At 38.5% G+C, this 14866-nt stretch overlaps 2 protein-coding genes across 6 annotated transcripts in view; one reads left to right on the top strand and one right to left on the bottom strand.

The window, feature by feature from the left end:
• Positions 1 to 74: 74 nt before the first annotated feature.
• Positions 75 to 13888, bottom strand: PNUTS (Phosphatase 1 nuclear targeting subunit). 5 transcript variants are annotated; one of them, XM_046613476.2, is made up of 10 exons: positions 13627 to 13888; positions 13332 to 13509; positions 12193 to 12273; positions 11238 to 11422; positions 8926 to 10742; positions 4171 to 4394; positions 3842 to 4025; positions 3426 to 3755; positions 2187 to 2346; positions 75 to 2102 (listed from the first exon to the last, which is right to left on the bottom strand). In XM_046613476.2, exons 3-10 carry the CDS (start codon positions 12193 to 12195, stop codon positions 1226 to 1228), a joined length of 3780 nt encoding a protein of 1259 aa, XP_046469432.1. In that variant the 5' UTR covers positions 12196 to 12273; positions 13332 to 13509; positions 13627 to 13888; the 3' UTR covers positions 75 to 1225. The 5 variants fall into 5 exon arrangements, with proteins under 5 accessions (XP_046469432.1, XP_068989868.1, XP_046469433.1 ...); XM_069133767.1 differs by having other exon boundaries at positions 13410 to 13509; XM_046613477.2 differs by having other exon boundaries at positions 13643 to 13888.
• Positions 13522 to 14866, top strand: part of mRpS18B (mitochondrial ribosomal protein S18B) — a 1622-nt gene continuing 277 nt past the window's right edge. Inside the window, exons 1-5 of the mRNA XM_046613504.1 lie at positions 13522 to 13531; positions 13941 to 14140; positions 14233 to 14380; positions 14501 to 14598; positions 14683 to 14813. Of these exons, the coding sequence (XP_046469460.1) occupies positions 14075 to 14140; positions 14233 to 14380; positions 14501 to 14598; positions 14683 to 14813 (443 nt within the window). The 5' untranslated portion in view covers positions 13522 to 13531; positions 13941 to 14074. The remainder of the gene's footprint in view (positions 13532 to 13940; positions 14141 to 14232; positions 14381 to 14500; positions 14599 to 14682; positions 14814 to 14866) is intronic.

The raw sequence follows: 14866 nt of genomic DNA, 5'->3' as shown, positions 1-14866 counted from the left end.
TTTGCTTCTTTCGTGATGTTGATTGCCGATATATTGATGTTTAGGTTTACAGTAAAATATATTTTTTAACCAAATTAATTGTTTCAACCCATGTATTTCTTTGAAGCAGCTGGTATTTAACAATGGAGGAAATTATATACAAACTTAATAATCAACCATGTACAAAAAGGTAAATACTACCCTCAACGTAAAACGTACAAAAAAACTTCTGTTGCAATTTTATTTTATTATTAATCCTTGAATCACTTTTGATTCGATATACTACATACCGTATTGTTTCGAATATAAGCAGAGGTTTTTTTGTCGTTAACAGCACCCGCCAAAATCATCCTAGTCTTATACTCAGACCCATCTTATGTGCAGATAACAAAGAAAAACACCCTAAAATACTGTCTTAGAATTGGGGGTCGGTTTATACTCGGAACAATACGGTAATATTAATCTAGACGATCTCTCAATTAAATATACATATACATTTTCCCGGCATTATTGTTTACCCGAATACACGCGAAATCTTTTCTGTTTCACTGGCGTAGATAAACGATTACTTAAAATCAATTATAATACAATCGTCCCAGCTTGAGGTTCTTCTGTAGTGTCCGCAATTATTATTTATTGCATATTTTTAAAACGCAGTCACTCTCTCGATTTTTATAAACTAGGAAATTTATACAAAACTACACGATCCTAATATTTACACTAAACTTATACACATTTCGTTTTCAACATAGCAGTAACTGGTCCTCAATAAACGGGAAATCATTTTACATTTGAACTCAAGGTGTCCACATTTAATATCAGACGTTCAGAGTAACCATGTATCAGATTACAAAAAAAAAAAAAAGAAAAATTGAACAAAGTACTTTCACCCATATTGTCGCCAATTCACAATTACTCCCTAGCATTACCTCGGCATGCATTTGGAATGACGCTTTTCCCGTCATGTATTTCATCCAATTCTTTAGATGTTTGCCAATCGTTTCACAGACTAGCAAAAATGATAAATAAAAGCTCTCATTCTCCGGGTATCAGACGAAAGAGAGTTGCGCAATACTAAACGGATAAATCCACGGTACAATGACAGGTGATGTCGACTGTCGTACTTTTTATTGGCAGCTACGCACAACAGCTCGTCCGCAGACCTCCGTGCGTGCTCGAAGCAGCACATTATTTTTTTTACCATATTTGATTTTTTGCAGCACCGATAAAACTGGAACTAAACCGTTCAAAATGGTGGACAGTTTACACCAGGATGCAGGTATTGACACTTGTCACCTATTCTGCAATAACCATTCTTCGTAAATTGTCTGCAAATTGGCGGCTGCTTTCCATTTCCCCGCCAACCGCCACCACCCCTCCAACCACCTCTACCCGACATTGGCCCCCCACCTCCTCTGTACCATCCCTGTCCAGGTCCCCCTCGACCCATTCCTCCTGGACCTCCTCGCATCGGTCCTCCTCTTGGCCCACCTTGGAAATTCGGTCCTGGTCCTGGTCCGGGTCCAGGACCAGGTCCAAGCCCTGGACCATAGCCAGGAGGACCTTGAAAATTGTTTCCCATATTCCCAGGGCCGTATCCCATGTCGTCAGGTGGTCCCATCATGCCGAACCCATCTGGTTGGTTGAACATTGGTGGTCCCATCATTCCAGGAGGACCTAGTGGACCATCAGGACCTGGAGGATAACCACCTTGCATATTTGGCATCCCCACATCAGGGACAACGACCTTTCCATCTCCAGTTCGCCAGCCTCCACCCCCACTTGGCATTGGCCCTGCCATGTCAGGACCCATTGGACCCATTTGACCCATTGGACCCATTGGCCCTGGGCCCATCATTTGTTGGGGCATTTGTGCCATAGGAGGCATAGGGCCTTGTGGTCCCATGCCACCCAGCATTGGCTGCTGGTTGTGAGGGAACGGAGGGAATGGGTAAGCCGGCACAACAGGTGCCTGGAATAATTGAGGTTTCGGCTCTGGCCAAGGCATCGACGTAAAGTCCTTTTCACTCTCTTTGTTACCCGTCAAGTCATCCAATGGTATAATCTTTGGATCGGTCATGGGGTGACGTTCCTCATCAGGTTCAGCTGCTGAGTCCGGAATCCTGAAAAGAAAGAGAAGAGTTAGCATATCCTCGGGTATAAAATAAGTGGGAGAATGATGGTGGTGCAGTCATATTGAAACTTACATGCTACGATTAAAGTACAATGCCTGAAGAATTCCCTTCTCCCTTGCATACTGTACGTCCTTCTCTCGGCTATTTTTCCCATGCTCGACCAGCGCCGGTGGTAAATCAATTGGAATCAACGGTTTCCAAGTTGTCTTTTCCTCCATTAGATCTTCTGTACCTGAAATGCAGGAAAAAAAGATGAATTTTTCAGCATTTCATTTAGCAAAATCAGGTGACACTTGGTGAAAAAACGTAGTATATTCATTGGAGAATGTAAAGCATTTTAAAATGGATGTGCTTCACCTTCTGCGTTCTATGTAGAATATATACGATTCTTAATTTTCATTTAATTCTGTTTTACGCAATATGTAGAATTTGATGTAGAATTTATTTTTATGTATTCTTGCAGCTGAGGAAAAAAAAAATTGACCAGACTAAGAACAAAATAAACACATTAAGAAGTAAGACTTAATTATTATTCGCGCTCGATTATTTAAACCCGAATTTGAATAAGGTGATCCAAGCAAACGTGCTTTCCAAATTACGTTAATTAATTATGAGAAATGCAACATTGATGTACGTTAGGGTGTCCCTTACTTCGTCTTTACGAATTTTTTCCGTCTCACCACCCAAATTATTTTCAAATAATTTAAAAACAATTGCCTACTTTTTCCAAATTTTTATCTCAACTCTAACACGTGCCACCAAGAGGGTGAATTTCCTCATTTAATATACACGTGTTCCGGACACATTCTCAGTATATATTTTATTGTAACAGTAACAATGTCCAAAAAAATCCGTAACTGTGAAGTTTTAGTGGGCAATAGTACTACTCTCTCTGAGAGAAAATTCACATCATCATACCAGGCAGTCTAGACGAATTGCGCAGCCTCGAAATCAAATTTTTTTTTTTTATCTAGAGGAGATGCAATTCGTCTAGATTGCCTGATATGATGATGTGAATTTTTTCTCAGATAGTAGCACTAATGCTCACTAAAGCTTCGCAGTTACGAAATTTTCCGAACATTATTACTCTTACAATAAAATATGTACTGAGAATGTGTTCGGAACACGTGTATTTTAAATGATTAAATCCACCCTCATGGTGGCACGTTTTAGAGTTGGGGTAAAAATCTGAAAAAATTAGATAATTGTTTTTGAACTATTTGCAGTTGATTTTGGGATTTAGACGGAAAAAATTCGTCAACACCTTAAATAAGGAACACTCTAATGTACGTGAATAATAACTTTACTTACTCAGCTTTCTTGCCATCTGGAAAGCTTCCCTTTCGTTTTGCTTCTCCATTTGCTTGGCGTCGGTGAAAGTCTTGGTGACATTGACCCTCTCTGTTTCATCGAGTTCGAAGTACCTTATAGATTCCAGGTCCGTCTTCCACTTCAGAATTTTCTTTGGCCCTTTGCGTTTCTGGGCCAGCAAAACACTCTTCAGGCCATTTACGAACCGTATCTCTGGGGTTGGACTCGAATCCCCCTTATCTTTGCGGTCGGACTCTGACGTTTCCGGCGTCGTCTCCGACGGCGAACTTGATCCCTTAGTATCCTCGACTTCGTCGTCCGGTGTAGGTGCTGTAAAATGAACACATAATCGATGAATAAAATACGTTGTTATGTAGTAAAGTCGTAATATACGATGAGAATACAAAAGTACTCACTCGTGGATCTTTCCTCTTCCTCCTCCTCCTGATGATGCTGTTCTCTACTCTCTTTAGAATCCTTAACGTTTTTTTCATCGGTGGATTCACTTTCATCTTTTTCTTTTTTGTCCTCCTCTTTTATATCCTCCTCCTTGTCCTTCTTCTCTTTGTCTTCCTCCGTTTCGAGCGTGTCTTGATAAAACTGTACAAAGAGACGGTACATAATGAATTACTTAATTAATTAATTTAGGCAAGGTCCTAACAAGCTAATTTCGCTCCGAGGACCCGTCTTATTCAGTATAAGTTGTTCGTTCGTTATTATAATATAATAATTTCCCGTAAAATACCTTGAAGTTGGGCTTAACGACCACCGGGGATTTTTCGTCAGGACCTAACGGCGACGACGGTGGCGGAGTCCCGTCGCGTCCCTCTCCCTGCACTTCCTGTTTTTTAGGGTCAGGCGCTCCATCCTTCGAGAGTGACGTCCTCCTCTTTCGCTTACGTGGTTCTTTGCTCTTCGTTGATGCAGTCAGGGCATCCATGAACATGTCACTCTCTTGAAGGACCATAGCTGTAAAAAAAGGAAAAAAAATCATAATTAAATTTTTTATATAAAATAAGACTATCTTGGTATTACAATTCAAAAGTCGAGTAATCGCGTTCATCCCAGCGGCTGAAAGAAATAACAACATAACAAGAAAGCTTGCTCGTGGTGTTCGGTAAATAAACAAGGATTATCTGAAAAAAGACGAAATGTATATATATTTCATGGCAAGATGAACTTGAAGAACTTCATTCTGGCGAGTGGCAGCACAAGTTTTTTTTTCCACATGGCTAATATTCAATATTTAAAAAATGTAAAATGTCCAACCATTTCCTTTGCAAGCGGGAAATAATTTTCTAGAATAACTTTGTGACGAATGAAATAAGCAAGTCCGCGTGTCCTGAAACGATGAAAAATAGTTAATCATTATTACAGTTGGTGATGAGCTGTTCATATCCAGAGAAAATCCTTCATCAATTTCGAACGATGAGCTCAAAAGTAAATCGTGCTCTTCGAAACAACTTCGGCGGGAACCTAGTTACAATCGGTTTGATTCGATACGAATTAAAGTCAGACAGAAATTATCAGATTTCAGCGAGCCAAAATTCTGCAGACAATTTACATATATTTAATATGATTCATAGTAAGTTCCTTCGATAAAATATTAACCTGAATGAGATAAATTTTACTCGATTTAGCGGCGATTCGCTCATTAATGAAAAGGTGACCCGTATTTTTGAATAATTTACCGAAAGGTATATGCAAGTGTATTTTACACTCCCGCGTACAGCTTATTTTTACAAAAACATGTATTGAATAATTATGCAACGGTAACACGAAGTCGACACCTGACAGTAATAATTAATATCATTTACAGTATATAAATGGACGCGAAAAGAGACGCCATATTAGTAATCGTTCAAAAATTCGTTTTTTTGAATAACATTAATGACTTTGACAGCATCGACTTTGTGTTTAATAATACAGTTACATGTGTAAAACTGTTCAAAGTGAGATAAGTACACGTCGTGAACTTTCATCATTCGATAGGAAAATATTTGTCCGTAAACATGTCATGGAGTGGAAATTATTACATAGTAAATGAGGGATAATACATAAGGATTTATGTAAATTTATTTTATTTCTTTTAAAACTATGTTATTAATGAAAAGTAATTCTATATAGAATTGAATGCTTACAGACTAGGAATTAATTAATAAATTGTATAGTTTAACCGCCCTAATTAATCGAATTGAAAGTAAAAACTAAAAGATATTGTTCAACTGCCGGGTAGGATCATTCACGCAAAGTGAGTCAATGGCAGGGCCTAATGCTTCCGAGACAGTTAGTACACCAGCGTCCCGACGTCTCTCAACGCAACGAGTTAAAAACATCTGCCCCACGGGCTAGAAAGAAAGACTGAAACTGAATTCAGACCTGAGAAGCAATAGAATAGCTTCGTCATGTCTTCAAAGAGCTCGCAAAGAGCGATAAATGTATGCCAAATCAATAAGAAGCGTCATTTCTATCCGCGGCCTTAATTGGTCAGATGTTTACGCGTCAAGTTATCACATGAGTTCGAAACATAATTAATACCCTTAGGAGTTTACAATTTTCTTTCAACGAATAAGCAAACTGCTGAGCCGAAATTGTCTGAATGAACTCTGTTTATGTGTATCAACACGTCCTTGCAATATTTGTTATAATACACAACTGTACTTCTATTGACGATTGACTATACTCAAATCCGAAATCTGTTTCGTCAAATTTTTTTTCTCAAATTTATCCATTTGCTCAGAGCTACATCGATACCAAATCTCTCCTCTCTTCCTTTGCGGGAAGATAAATTCGACAAAGAAGACTTGAAATTCAAGTAGCGTTAAATTCTGTCAAATGCGTTTACGTCAATCGATGCGGGGCCGACGTTTTCACGGAAAAAAAATGTATTTCCCATTGTAAAATGATTTTATATCTATACATGATCCGATTAAGCAATTTGTATCTTCACTTCGTTTTCTCCGATTAAGATAATTTTTAATAGCAACAAGAAATATGTTTAACAGTTTCGTAAAGTTGAACGAATATCACCATTTTATATGGTTAGAGTGAATCCGTCGATTATCTTGAGTTTGAAAAGCTCTGAGCGAAGAAAATCGTAATCAATTAACATTGCTTTTCTCTTTTCACGCGTTTTCGATTGGTATCCGATTGTGAGCCAGTATGAAATTAGTGACTGCAGGTAGTCTGCTGCGGTCATGTTTAATTATTTTTGAAACATTAAACGATTCAAGTAACATATTCATAAGTCGCCGTACGATGATAGAAGATTTCTTCGCCTTGCCGGCAATTCGAGACCCCCGTACGCAGTATATGGGGTGACGCCCGTGACGTCACAGCGTCCGATCCATCTTCCTGAATAGAACGCCGTATCGGGTGTTGCATCATCACTTGATGCCTTTTTCGGTCGTAAGCAATTATATTTATTTACATACAGTTTCGAATCTCCCCACGTTTATTAATTCTTCAGTAAATATTTGAAACGTACTTTGTCCCGCGTGCATGAAGAAAAGGTTTGTTCCAAGATTTTTGAATAATCGAATAAACTACAATGCGTAATATACTCCACCGGTGCAGTGGATACGCATGTTTGAACGTTAAGATGAAATTAAGAGTTCATTCCTCAGTTAACACCTTACGGTTGAATTATTAAATTATTTAAATCAGCACTAGCGAAACAAAAATCTGTGTTGGTATGGATGTACGTACTGCAAAATCGCAGATACGTTGATTTTTTAATGGTCATAAGACATTGGTATGAGTAGAAAATATTCGCTTTTGTTCGCGCAGTCAGCGGTAATGCGAAAGAGAACATTCTTATCTCTGCTCCTGTTTTAAATTTGATCACTTCTCGGTGAGTGACGTCACGCACAGCGCTGTACCGCGCTGCGGCGATTATTGCAACTTACATAAGTTCAAATTCACGAAAATTGCTTACTGTAAACGCAAGCTCGAAAGAAAACTGCTTGCAGAAATCAAAATTGGGTGAATAGAAGCCGTGAATCTAAGACTTTTGGTACAAGTGTACTATGTAAAGTGAAAGTCAAATTTTTCAGATAAAAAGACTACGTTATGACATTGAAAACAGCTATAATCTGAACAAGGCTGTACGAGGTGAACGACGATAGAAATCTATGAACAAGAACTTCTTCGAACCGAGAGAATGGAAGCCTGAAATCTCGGTCGTGATCATGGTTGTGCCTTGCTGAGACAGTACGTACGTATGTATGTATGTGTATGTGTGCGCATGTATATGCAAGTTTGCGGAGATCGAGATAATTATATATATCAGCAGAAACCCATAATATTTATGTTTCCAGATTTCTGATAAAATTTATTTCAACGAATAAAAAAGGGTGTACATTTACAAGGAGAAATTATTGATAGACAAAAGTTTAGTTAATCGCCTTACCTACAATAGATACGGTCACTTTAGGTAATTTATGGCCAACTTGCCCGCGTGTTTTAAAAACTTCAAACGCTCCAACCGCACCAACGGAACGAGTAGTATCAGCGATACATTTTAGAAATGATGGATAATTTTTTCTCAACTTCTAGACAATGCTTTTTTTCCAGTTGTTGTTTTCTCACAACTTATAATCGATAGACCAACATATCGCGTAATCATAGTCGCTTATACTTTCACTATTTTATTAGTATTTTAGTTATTATTTTATCGAAGGTTACCTGCAGGAATCTTCTTAATTTATGTTAAAAACACCATTGGATGATGAGCCGATCTCATTTGATCTTCTTTCTTCCACATGTGAATGCAGATTAATCATTTTGGCAAACGAAATATCCGAGTAGCTGAACAATCCAATGCTGCTGCTTTTTCTTGCAGTTAGCTAAGAGTGATCCAATCTTTGCTAAGTTGTGAAGAAACTAGAAGTTACTTTTAGGGGGGCAATTGAATACATAGGGTTGTAATCGGGGAAGGAACAAGATTCAGAGATGCCTGCAAAAAATCTTACATTATTAGGTCATATAAACACAGGGCAATATTGAATCGTAATGAAAAAAAAAATCGCATTATTTGAAATAGGTTGAGCAAGAGAAAGAAACTGTTCAGCTGCAAATTGTCCTCCACACATCCACCTGCAAACTCAACATTCAGAAGTTAGTAGTATATCAAATACATAGGTACGCTGAAATCTCTAACCAATTATGAAATATTGCCACGTGTATATCAAAACAGTAAGTACAAAATTCCCCAAAAATAAGCACTACATCGTTTTTAATGTAGCGAATTTAGACAAACTATTGCAAATTGCTAAAATTGGATTTAATACTTTATACGTGTTTCTAAACCAATTAAATATTTCCACAGCACACAATAAAGGGGTAAATATGTGCCAGCTTAGAAATTCTGAAAAATATTTATATGCAAGGAATGAAACAGTTAAAATTATCAGTTTTCTATAAATGCAATAATAATTTATCATAAAAACGTCAACAATAACTGAATTAATTAAAATCGGCCATACCGATATATACTTACGTTTGGGTTTGGGTGGAATGAGTTTGATGCCTCCTTTCTTGTCTTCAATTGGCGGCGGTGTTGCCGGAGAGTCTAGAGATAGCCTGGCACGTTTCTCTGGTAATGGAATATTTTCCATTGGTGGAGAAGGCCTCTTAATGGCAGACAGTTTTGGGGGAATAAGTTTCTTGTCCAATAGTGTGCTAGGCTTCTTGGCAGACCTAGGAGGTGGGGGTTTGACTTCTTCCTCTAATCCTGTAGACCTAAATTTAGAATTGAACGTTTTGACCGTTTTAGGACGAGATGTTTCCAGCAAACTTTTTCTGGTTTCAATAGACATCGAAATATTTTTTTTCTCTGGTATCACGACTTTCTTTCCATCAGTCTTTTCTTTCTGCTCTTTTGCACTATCTTTAGATTCTGTTGACAGTTTTCTGGATGGTGATAAAGAGGATTTCACTGTACTCGAACTATCACTCGACTGTTTAACTTCATCCTCTGCCCTTTTTTTTGGTATTTTTCCCATTTTCACGCTGAGCGCCTGACCTTGGACTTTTTCCAGTGTTGCCTTATCCTTTTCTGCCTGGTCCTTCTTCAGCTTCTCCTTCTCTCGCTCCCGGTCAGTTTTACCTGCCTTCGAAGATGAGGATGAGGAAGAACTGTGCTTGCTGGAACTAGAACGATGCCTGTCTTTTTCCTTCGAAGAAGATTTATCCTTAGAACTGGAGCCCTTTGACCCTTCCGAACCTGATCTATGGGAGCCTGATGATCTGTGGGAACTTGAACTTGAACGATGCGAGCTTGAACCATGTTTTGACGAACTCCGAGATGATGAACTATGACTACTTAATCTTTTATCCGAACTACTGCTGGACTTTTTATCATCCCTTTTATGAAAATCCCGATTTTCTTTGTCACTGGACTTGTTACAGTCACTACTAACACCTTCCTTTGCATCTTTACTACTATTGTCCTTACTATCCTCGCTATTTATTCCAATGTTAATGTCTTTAGAACTAGCTACCGAATTTTTCACTTCACTAGATAAATGGTTAGAGTTATCATGGACGAATTCTTGACTGTCGACCAGTGTTCCTTGAATTGTTTCAATCGTTCCGATGTCGTCCTGCGTTGTAAAATCTTCTTTGATATCGCCGTTGACTCTATTTTCGTTGTTTGAGGCCAATACGTTGTTAATATTTGCAGGGTCTGTTTCTACCTTAGCTAAAACTTGTTTACCATCACGAATTGTTATCTTATAAACAGGCAGTGATTGCTGCTGTTGCTGCTGCTGTGAAGAGGGTACTAAAAAATACTGCTTCTGGGAATTTTTGGCCACAGTCTGCAAATCGCACTGCTGGGGCCTTTGGAGCTGCTGAAGTTTATCTTTTAGCTGCGTACCATTGGATGTATTTTCAGTATAATCCGTCAATTGGATTTTATTGCCTTGGAGGTCACCATTCTCGTTAATATTATTGCTGATGTTATTCGTTCTTCCAGTCTGTTGCTGAACAGGACAGGACTGGCTTTGGTCAATCAAGGTTTGAATCGGCAAAGTCATGATATCTGAGGGCACAGAATTTGGTGCCGCTTCACCTTTGACAATCTTTAACCATTGTTCGACTAATCGACTTGCCAATGCCCTGACTACATGATGGCTACCTTCTTTGGAAAGACCCTTTATCAACTTTGGACAATTATTAATTTTCAGACGCTCAACGTCTACAGGACAAAGAAGAAGCAGCTCTAGCAATTCCTGAATCAGAGCCCAGTTTTTTGCTAGGATTCCATCTGTCAACCACATGTGAACTAGATTCCACCCCCCTGCGCCCATGAATCTGGAACAGAAGTGATTCCCGTGACTTAGAAGGGAAAACTCTGAGAGATTCAACATTCGTATTTATGTCGAAAACACTAGGCGCATATACTTCCAAATATTTCCCTTACTTTCATAGGAAATAAAAGGGAATTAAATATGAAAAAATAAATAAATTGAAAGAAAAAAAAAACCTCAATCCTTAACCAACTACTGAAATTTTGAATACGGTTCAAACACATCATTGTTGTGCACTCTCAAGTACCAAGGTATCTTGTTTCTTGTACAGCGACAATCTACTGAAACAACTGAATGTAAAATTTATGGCAAAGTAGGTGCATCCGGCTCCTTATTTCTCAGATATTAAACCATCGTATAAAAGTTTCTATTTGTAAGTGCTTGAAAATATCGCATCCTTGAGTTTAACAATTCGTACCATCTAAGTGATTCGTTGAATAGTCTTTGGAAATTTTCAACTCTGCAGAGGTCATAATTTTATATTAAACATGGTACTTACTGGCCCAGGAGATCGGTGTTCGTGGTCTTCAGGATCTGAATGTAGATACATTTTGAAACAAGCTTTTTCGAAAACTTTGTCATTAGGCTTGCTAAGCGCTGGACTTCGTCGTTGCTCTTGATGCCTCCCGTAGGACCCAAAAGAACACTGAGACACTTCAGCAGCTGCAGCGGATCAATACGGGGCTGTAACGAACAATTATTAAATAATACGACTCATAATGTTAACTCCGATTGCCGCATCACTTGTATTACAAAAGTAAAATAAGGCTATAATGATAATATACGGCTGATATTTTTTTCTATGTATAAAATTAATCGGGACTTTATTTATACAGCCAATCATTGATACACCTCATCACAACAGTTGAAGTAACACATAGTATATTAGTACTTGTTATGCAATCATGAAAATTTATGGGCGTCTGCCATAAGGCGAAAATTGATGATTGGGGGGTTTAATATGTGCGATACTATGAAAAGGACGTGTAGGTAAATGAATAATCATTCATTTGAATATTAAGAATATTGGTTTACAAGTGAAAAAATTTGGTCGAATAATTTTTGGTTGTGGAATTTATATTAGCCACGACCGCATATCGCGTGCCGAAAAAATTTGTTTTGGGGTGCCGAAAAAGCGAATGGCGCACTAGTTCAAATCAAAATTGATGAGCAGTACCTTCATATGCTACTTATACTGAACATTTGACGAATGACGAGGCGTCGGAGAGGACGCGTGAGACCCGAATGGCGAATCACATAAAAGGTTATTGATCTACACTACACTAGTTGTGTAGGGACTCTACGCTAGTAACGCTATTACTATCACCGATCGTGGCGCTATCGTTTACGAAATATTTGAACCGGGAAGAACAATGGCCGCCGGTGAAAAAAAAAAGAAGAAAACTAAAACTAATCAGATCACGATTACGATAAATAATATGACACCAACTCACCATTTTGTTAACGCTCGGATTTCCTCGATGATTTATTCTAATATCCGGGTGGCAGACGAAGAATCATCCCGAAATCTGTAACTAAACACAAAATTTCCCGTTTACGGATGATGACGCATCACGGACGCAGTATGTCGCCGCCATTTTCTATGTCTCCGCCTTTAGCCAACGCGACACGAAAGACCTGAATACCTCAAGTACATGTTACAGAATCTACGCAACCTAGCATACGGATTACACCTACTAGTTTATCAATACAATTTCTTTTCATGCTTGACGGTATGGACTACTATACTCATTTGATCCAAGCATCGCTCTGTGCAACTTTATATTTGTGAAAATGAACGCCTTGTTAACACGGAAACCGTATCCCAGTCATCGATCCCGTACGGAATCAAAGATTAATCACATGTTTCAACGTTATTCGAAATCCTGCCAGTAAATAATTGATCCATTTGTAATTTAGCTCCTATTTACCATTATAGTGATATATGTGGGAAGTAAAATTAGCTATTATTCTGCTAAAAATAATAAAAATGCGAATGCGGAATTCTCTCCTGCGGCAAACGACCCTCGCTCGAAAGCAGACTGGCAAGACCGCGTCATTGCGCACCTATTCTGCGCACTACGCCTTCTTCCCCCACCCGCGCGTTAGCCAACCAGAGAGGTGAACGGAACCCGGTTACCAACGCACACATCGACGCGATCTATTTATAACCATGGAGCGGCGTTATTATTATGTTTATTATTGACCTTATGATTATTATTAACGACGTGATCATTATTATTATTTCGTCATTTTACGTATCAATTCGAGGAAAAATCGATTAAAACCTCATTTCTTATGGCACTTTTCAACACTCGGGATATACCTCGATTAGCGTTAAAATTTTGCATACGATTCACTGTAAAGTTTTTTTTTTTTTGTTGCTTTTGATCGTTTCACATTGGAAACTTTGGCCTTGCAAAAACGATCGTTTGTGTAGGCGTACCGTTTGAGAAATCACGCGTAAGGATGAGTCAACGCCTAACATATGGGGAATAAAGAGGATTCAAGGCCCCACCCAACCCGCTATACAGCTAACCAATTCTACTTATAAAAACTTTTACGATTATCGGCCGATCGACAAGCCACTCACATTTGTTCAATAATCAATCCTTTTTTAAGAACAACGAATTCACAGTTATGTAGGAGAAATCAAATATTTTTCCTATACACGAAATATCCATGCCGGAGGCGTCTGTCTGGCTTCGGAGGGATGCTAGGAAACTGTCAGCGATATCTCAGAGTCATTTATCTTCGAGTTGAGCAGCCATCTGCAATCAAAAACCACAACAGGTTATTCTCCGTTATAGCGGCTTTGCTCTGTCCTCAGTATCTTATAATTTTCCTCCCGAAAAGAACTCAAAAACATACAAAACAAATTTCCTCACCTAATTTTGCACGTACCACTCACTGCTTAGGCTAATCCCAAAATGATTTCTCCGGAACCCAAGTCAAATGAACAACAATATCGTAGAATTGTTTCAAGCTGTTGAAGAGTATTCCATCGTCATACAATTAATCTCTGTTATTAATTATCTGAGAAATATCATCTGCGTATCGTGGAAACGTTCAACTGTATCTCAATTAAATTGTGGTCCTTTTGACTCCGTTACTACGTGATGACGCGACGGATGTACTCAAGTGACGCACCCTATAAGTTGCTGTGTGACGTACGATCGTAAAATAAAAATTTCTCTTGCAGACAATTCTCACAGCGCCATCTACTGTAAATGTTTTACATCGTCGCCTACTGCGTCAGAGAGAAACCTTGCTGCGTGCACTATTGCCACTACGTTTTATTTTAACACCCTCTGTAATTTTGGTAAAATACCAATAATGTCACTCATCTTATCAGCGTTACGTGGAACGAATGCAATGTTTCGTACTAGTTATACTAATAAGGTAACATAGTTGATCCGTTTTCAAATATTATGTTCGCCGGCATAATGTATAACCTATAAATTTTTTAGAAACTTTCGTTAATCAATGTTTAGGCTCTAACATCACGGTGTCTTTCGAGCTCAACTGTACTAAGCGACACAGAGGCAACCACTGATAAGTCTGAGAAACCTAGAGACCCGACTAAGGATAGATCTGTAAAACACACGTACGAAACGAGCATCAGATACCTCGCCAGCGAAGGTGAATTTATTTTACACATGTTCTAAAGAAATGTAAATAGCCATGACCAATTGTATAGCTCTACCCTTTCTCTGCCCTTGGGATGATTCGGGAAATTGAACTCCTGTGTGGTTTTTCTAGCATATCGCACCACCTACGGAACCAATCCTGTGTGGAAACAATATAGAAGGAACCACAAGGGAGCAATACCGCCAAGAAAGACAAGAAAAACTTGCATTGTAGGTGATCCATGTTTAGTTTTTATAATAAATAATAATAATATCCATAGTACCGGATCTCCACAATTTTCAATTTGTTCACAGAGATACCAGCAAATTTCAACAGGAAACCCCTGCCCAATTTGTAGAGATGAATATCTCGTTTTAGATCACAGGAACACAGAGTTGCTGAAACAGTTCATTTCCGAACACAACGGTGCCATTCTAAGTTATTCGTAAGTAATCATCAATGAGTAAAAGTAATGGTTGCTCCTTGTATCGGCCATAA

The sequence above is a fragment of the Neodiprion pinetum genome, chromosome 2 (assembly GCF_021155775.2).
Source record: "Neodiprion pinetum isolate iyNeoPine1 chromosome 2, iyNeoPine1.2, whole genome shotgun sequence".
NCBI classification, from domain to species: Eukaryota; Metazoa; Arthropoda; class Insecta; order Hymenoptera; family Diprionidae; genus Neodiprion; species Neodiprion pinetum.
Note: the sequence above shows the minus strand (reverse complement) of the source record. Positions and strands in the feature narration are given on the sequence as shown.